The 6265-nt window shown below is 57.2% G+C and overlaps 1 protein-coding gene across 1 annotated transcript in view; it reads right to left on the reverse strand.

The window, feature by feature from the left end:
- Positions 1 to 4682: 4682 nt before the first annotated feature.
- The window catches only part of ATP8B3 (ATPase phospholipid transporting 8B3), a 19196-nt gene continuing 17613 nt past the window's right edge, over positions 4683 to 6265 (reverse strand). The window contains exons 23-25 of the mRNA XM_017836983.1: positions 5995 to 5998; positions 5600 to 5730; positions 4683 to 4964 (exon numbers count right to left, since the gene is read on the reverse strand). Coding sequence (XP_017692472.1) covers positions 4683 to 4964; positions 5600 to 5730; positions 5995 to 5998 — 417 coding nt within the window. The remainder of the gene's footprint in view (positions 4965 to 5599; positions 5731 to 5994; positions 5999 to 6265) is intronic.

Below are 6265 nucleotides of genomic sequence, written 5' to 3' on the forward strand. Positions count from 1 at the left end.
AGCAGCAGCAGCAGCAGCGGGGGGGGGAGGCAGGGGCTGCTCGGGGGGACCCCCGGCCAGGGTGGGGTGCAAGGCACACCCCGGGTCCCACCCCCTCACCCCGGGGCCTGGCTCCTCACCCCTGCTTTGAGTTTGGGGTTTTTGGTTCGGTTTGGTGTTTGTGTTTTTTGGTTTGTTTTTTTTTTTTGCTTTATGCAGCTCTGGTGCTCAAATCCCAAGTGCAGACGAGAGAAGGAGAGACAATCAGCCACCACGCCCCGAGCTGGCCAAGCCGTGGGGCTCCTCGTGTGCTCTGAGACAAGGGAAACGGCCCCAGGCACCCCAAACCTTCCCTCAGGGCTGGGACCTCGCCGGGGGCTGACCCCAAATCCCCCTCCCTTGGGGAGACCTCACAGACCTCCCCCTGCCCTCGCCCTGCCTGCAGAGAGGTGCTGCTGCACCCACACCCCACTGCACCCCGGGAGGGCCGGAGGGACCCATTTCCGAGGTTTTTCTCCCCAGGAACGTGGTTTGGGTCACAGTGTCTGCCCCTGCCAGGCTTCCCCGTGCCACCCAGCCTGGCTCTCACCTGCTCTGGCTGCAGAGGAAGAAGAGTGCAGCCCGTGGGGGAGGTCCTGGAGGACCCCAGCCCACTGTCAGCTCTCGGGGGACTTTGGAAGGTCTTTGGAGCTTTCTGCAAGTGCCCAGAGTCCATCCCCCGAATGGCTGCATCCCCTGCTCCTTCCTCCTCCTGCTCCTCATCCTCTCCCTGGTCAAAGATGGGAGGAGAGCAGCAGGAAGGAGTCACAGCTCTGGAGGTCAGGGGGGTGATGGGGGCAGTGGTTCAGGTCACTTCCATTCCCAGAGCATCCACCTGAAAATTCCTCAACCCTCTCCAGCCTCTTCACCGCTCCATCCTTTCCCTCCATCACTAGGGGTGGATCCAAAGTCCAGCCCACTGTGAGGAAGGAGATCTCAGCATCTTCAGGCCCTGCCAAAGTGGCCCCCAAAAGCCAAGGGGGTGTTTTTCTGTCTCTTTTCCGATGCCGTGTCCCTGCAGCCTTTCCCTCGTGAGCAGCACCGAGAGGCTCAGTCCCAGATGTGGTGGGAGACGTGGACACGCTGACTGAGGCCGTGGGTTTTAGGAAGAGATGGTGTTGATTCCAGCAGCACCACTCACCTCCTGACCAGCCCTCCTGTCCTCTGGGAACCTTTGCATCCCCTCCGTGTCCCATTTCCTCCCGCAAGACCTTCTCGAGCACAAGAAGCTTTTGGTGCTTGGAGGCCAAGACCTCGATTCCAACTGCAAGAAGGTCTCACCAGGCTTGGATACAACCCACAGTCACAAGTCCAGGGACCTTACAGAGACCAGTTGGTTTCCATCCTGGGGAGTCATGGCTCAGGACACCCCAGAGAAGCCAAGATCTGAGCTCTCTCCCCTGTCCTGCCCCCACCAGACCCGGCCGTGCCTGCTGCCCACACCCACCAAAACGCCTTGAGGAGCAACTTGCAACGATACCAAAGATTTTTTTTCCCCTGCAGGTAATGACAATCTGAGTTCTGTCCTAAAGACAATTCTCTTGACCAGGGTTGCACCCAAAGGGCATTTTTGTGCTGTGGGGAGCAGGAGCAAACCCGGGGCCCGGGGACACCCCCGAGGGCGATGGAGGATGAGGAAGAGGAGGAGAGCTGGACTCTCCCACTGAGACCTGCTGGTTCAGCCTGGCCACTGTCTCCTACTTCAGCTGTGGAAGTTTTCAGGGATTTGGGTCATTTCATTACCTCTGACACCTCCCAGTCCACCCAGTTCTACCTCGGGTGGGAGTTTTCCATCGACGGCTTTCATGCTCTGAAGACCCACATCCAGCAGTGGGGCAGCTCTGCCCCATCCCACGGGGCAAGCAGGAGGAACAGGGGCTCTTGGGGATGCCCAGCTGGGTTTTAACCATTATTACTCCACTATGGCACATCCAGAGCTGAGCTTTTCCTGCCCTAACCACATCGACATACAGAGAAACAGCTTCACCCAAAAAAATCACCACTCGCCCCTTTTCCCGAACATCCGGGTGGGGAAGGCTCCTGGTTACCTCTCTCCCCAGCCCTCTTTGGGCACCACTGGGTTGTCCCCATCCCCAGCACACCCCCAGAACCGAGTCAGCTCCTTTCCCTTGTCTCAGAGGACGCCCGGAGACGGGGTTGGACCCGCGGGCGCTGCCACGTGGAATCCGGTTCCTCTCGTGTCTTTCTTTGGGGTGTTTTCAAAGAGAGGAAATGAAAAATGCAAAGAACAGATATTGGGGTTTAGTGTGGGGTTTTTTGTTAGTGTGGGGGTTTTTTGTTTGGTTGGTTTTGTGTTCATTTTTGTTTGTTTTTTTCCCCCTTCACTCTTTAAAGGAAAGGAAGAGCTCAGACAGAATTAACCCCGGCCAGGGAGAACCCACAGCCTCGGGTCTGCCAGCCCAGCCCCCCTCCAGAAAACGTTGCTCATTTTTCTGTATAGCAATAGGTGATACTTGCCCTCACCCCACACGGTCTGAGGGCCACACATCTCTGAGTTTTTCAATGACTTTTTCCTTCTAATTCAATTAATTTAATTTTTTAATTTTTTTTTTTTTTTTTTGCTGCTGCTGCTGCTTCGTTTTTACTCTCATGGGATGGGTTTTACTCTACAGCAAAATGCAATTGTTACTCCTCTGTGTCTTGCAACTATATTTGTTTAAGCTATTTACAAAGGTTAAAAAAGAAAAAAAAAATAAAATAAAAAAGAGTCTTATGTGTCAGGCACTTTATCCAAACTGTGCTCTGTGCTCTGGAGTTTGTTCCTCGTTCTTTGCAATGACTCATGCAGGGGAAGTTATCAGGAAATTTAACTCCAGCCTGTCAACAGGTTTTAAAAGAGAGAAAAAAAATTAATCTCTATTTGTTCATCCTCTACTGGTCATGACTGTGTTGTGTATTTCTGCAGCTTTCTGTTTCTTCAATAAATTATTTTCTAGTCATTCACCCTGGCGTGTGTGTGTGTCCTACAGTGACAGGGGGGTCTCTTCCCTCCTGCTGCCCCATTTTAACCACCTCAGCTCCTCTCCCTAAACCTGCCCTGGCAGCACCAGGATGGAGGTTTGGGGATCGTGCCCAGGCAGCTGGGAAAAGTTTCTCCCCGTTTTCCGCCTCTTGGTTGCAGGGGTGAGAGCTTTCCTAGAGGAAAGACTTTTATTTCTTGGCACCGTCCAGACCCTTCTGGCCAGAGCCCAAGGAAAACACTTTAATTCTCACAAACTCAGTGCAGACGAGGCCAAAGCACTTGTTAAACAAACCCATCGAGTCATGTGTGCTGCAGGCAGGGCCAAGTCCCCGCGGCTGATTTAATTTGGTGTCATTTTACCCAAATGTCTTGTCCTCCTGTGCATTTTACCACGGCCCAAGCGCCGGTGACACACACACAGAGGGACCACAGGACCCTTCTGTGCAGCTTTTGCCCTTTGTGGCGTAGCAGAGATTTACAGGAGAGGAGAGAAAAGCTAAAATCCTTTATTTTAAAAAATAAGAACAATAAAAAGGGTGACCCAGTCACCAGTCAGTTGTTCACACACAACTTCTCCAGCAGAATGTGCAGGAATGTGCCCCGTGCCCGGCGGGCAGAGCTGACCCACGGCCCCTCAGTGCTTCAACCTCCCCCAGGAGTTCTTTTTGGGGCTTTGCAGAGGCCACAACCTGTGGCCACAAGTTGTCCCCAAAGGGGGAACGGTGTGGAGCTGGCACATAGTGCCCCTTGTGCAGGGATGGCAAAGGCAAGGAGGTGGGAAGGGTGGGAAGGGTGGGAATGGTGGGGAGGGACGAGGAGAGGCTGCAGGAGCCTGGTTTGGCTGCAGGAGGAAAACCTGCAGGGGATCCATCAACCACACGTGGATCCTCCTCCAGAAAACAGGAGGCATTTCAAAACCACACTGCTCCAGTCTGAGCAACCTGGGCTAGTGGGAGGAGTCCCTGCCCGAGGCAGGGGGTGGAGAGAGATGAGCTTTAAGATCCTCCAGCCCCAGCCACTCAGGGATTCTGGGATCGTGTGGTCTGTGGGGTTGATGCTCGTGAAAGCCACGTGGTAGAAACCAACCCTGCATGGGGAACACGAGACAAAGGTCTTTGTGCAGCCACTGCAGCTCAGCCCACGCTGGGGGTGGGGGTGAGCAGGGCGAGGGGCTGCACCCACCACCCACCAGGGCATTTAATTAATTCAGAGGTGGGATAACGACTCTGGGGCAGCCCCCTCGCTGTCTGTGGCCCCAGCCAGGGGCAGGATCAGCCTCAGCCAGGAGGAAGGCCCAGCTCTGGGGGGCTCAGCAGAGGGGAGGGGGCTGAGGTGCCAGCCAGGGGGTCACAGGGTGAGGGGACCAGCCTGGTGGCAGCAGTCAGTGGCTTTCACAGCTTTGGCAGCCTCCTGCCAAGCCCATGCACACACTGGGTGGGGGTGACCTCAGAGGTCCCTTCCAGCCCTAATGAAGTGATTCTGTGAGGTGGAGCCACTGCAGGACACAGCCCAGGGCTCAGCACCCCCCAGGCTGGGCCAGCCCCTCTGCAGCCACGGGGGCTGCAAACCCATCCAATGAGACTAAAAGGTGGCCCAGAAGAGGAGAGAAGCAGCCAGCTGTGTGCCTTTGACACTCCTCCCCTGCCCCAGCAGGGTGGGAGGTCGGTGCCAGCCAGGGCAGCTACACCGAGGGGCTGGGGGGGGGTGACATGGCCAGGGTCCCCTCTGGGATGGTGCTGCGGGTGGCCCTGGCCTTCAGGCTGTCCCCAGGGCTGGCCTTGGCTTGCAGGCTGTCCCCAGGGCTGGCCCTGACCCTCAGGCTGTCCCCCCTGGTGATGAGCCCAGCGTAGCCCTCCTGGTGGGAGAAGGCGTAGCTGGAGCGGCGGCAGAAGGAGCCCCGAGGGACGTGGGCCTTCAGCTCCACCGAGGGCTCCGGCTCCTTCTTGGCCTTCAAGTGGATCTTCTGCAAGGAGTGGGGGAGATCAGGGCTGAGGACACCTCCCAGGTGAGCCCTCACCCCGAGGGGGGACACGCAGGGAGCACAGGGGGCACCTCCACCAGGACACGGTTTGGCTCCCAGCTCCAGCACGACCTGATTTTGGGGATGGTGGGTGGGATGAGGAATGTGGGGACTCTCCCAGGGGTCTGCAGAGCTCGTGGAGCTCTGGAGCACAGTCTCAACCCCTGCATCCCTCTGGGACTCTTTGTAGCACCAGAAAGGTATAACCCAGGTGGGGATGAGCTCTACCAAGGCTGGGGTGGCACCAAGACCTCCAGCAGAGTCCAGAGCCTCGTGGGAGGTCCTGGAGGCCAGTTCCTTACTGCAGCCAAAAGCAGACCCTCTCCAAGAGTTGGGGCAGGTCTCTTTGCCCAGGGCCTCCTGCTGGGCCCTGGAATAATCTGGGAAGAGGCCCCTGGAGTCAGAGTCGGGCGCCAGTGTCATGGAAGACCACCACGACTGGTGCCAGCACGGAAAGGTGACATATCCCACCACTGCAATCCAGGCTTCCTGGGGGACCTCACCCTTCCCATCAGCAATCCCAGACACCAAGAGCAGTGGGAGGCAGCCCCCCCATGCCAGCCCCTCCCAGCCCTCACCTGCTGGGTGGTGGCTTTGCCCACGGTGGCACGGAACGCGTGGACGGTGAGTGAGGGGAGGGTGTTCACCACCAGGGACAGCAGGACCACCAGCAGGACATAGGGGTCAGTGAAGGCATTCCAGCTGGCATCTGTCAGCACGAGAATTTGGGGGGGATGTTTGAGTAGGGAAGGTGGAGAGGGCAGAGGGAACAACTGCTGGGGGACAGGAGCCCACCCGTGGAGGTGCTGAGGGCTCTGAAGAAGAAATGGCACCTAAAGTGGAGTCAAATATCAAGATGGCAAGACTGGGAAGTGGCAAAAAGGAGATGATCCACAGAGTGGGAAACAGGTCGTAGCACCAAGGCCAGGCTGGGCTCTCCTGGCTGGGGAAGGGCATCCCCAGGGCAGCTCACCTGGGAAGCAGAAAGGAGAAAAGGCAGAAGAACAGCAGGCTGGCTGTGACCATCAGGAAGGACAACACTGTCCAGAACTTGGTGTCCAGGACGATCTGGGGGGACAGGGGCAGAGCACGCAGTGTCTCACGGGGGCCGTGGTGGCCCTTTTGTCCCAGATTCCTCCTCCATCCCAAGGTGATCATCCCCCAGCCATGAAGCCACTGGGGAAGGTGTCAGAGCCCAGAGCTGCAGACCCTAAACATCTGCTGTGGGGACCCTAAACATCTGC

Source organism: Lepidothrix coronata, unplaced genomic scaffold (assembly GCF_001604755.1).
Source record: "Lepidothrix coronata isolate B3197 unplaced genomic scaffold, Lepidothrix_coronata-1.0 Scaffold290, whole genome shotgun sequence".
Classification (NCBI taxonomy): domain Eukaryota; kingdom Metazoa; phylum Chordata; class Aves; order Passeriformes; family Pipridae; genus Lepidothrix; species Lepidothrix coronata.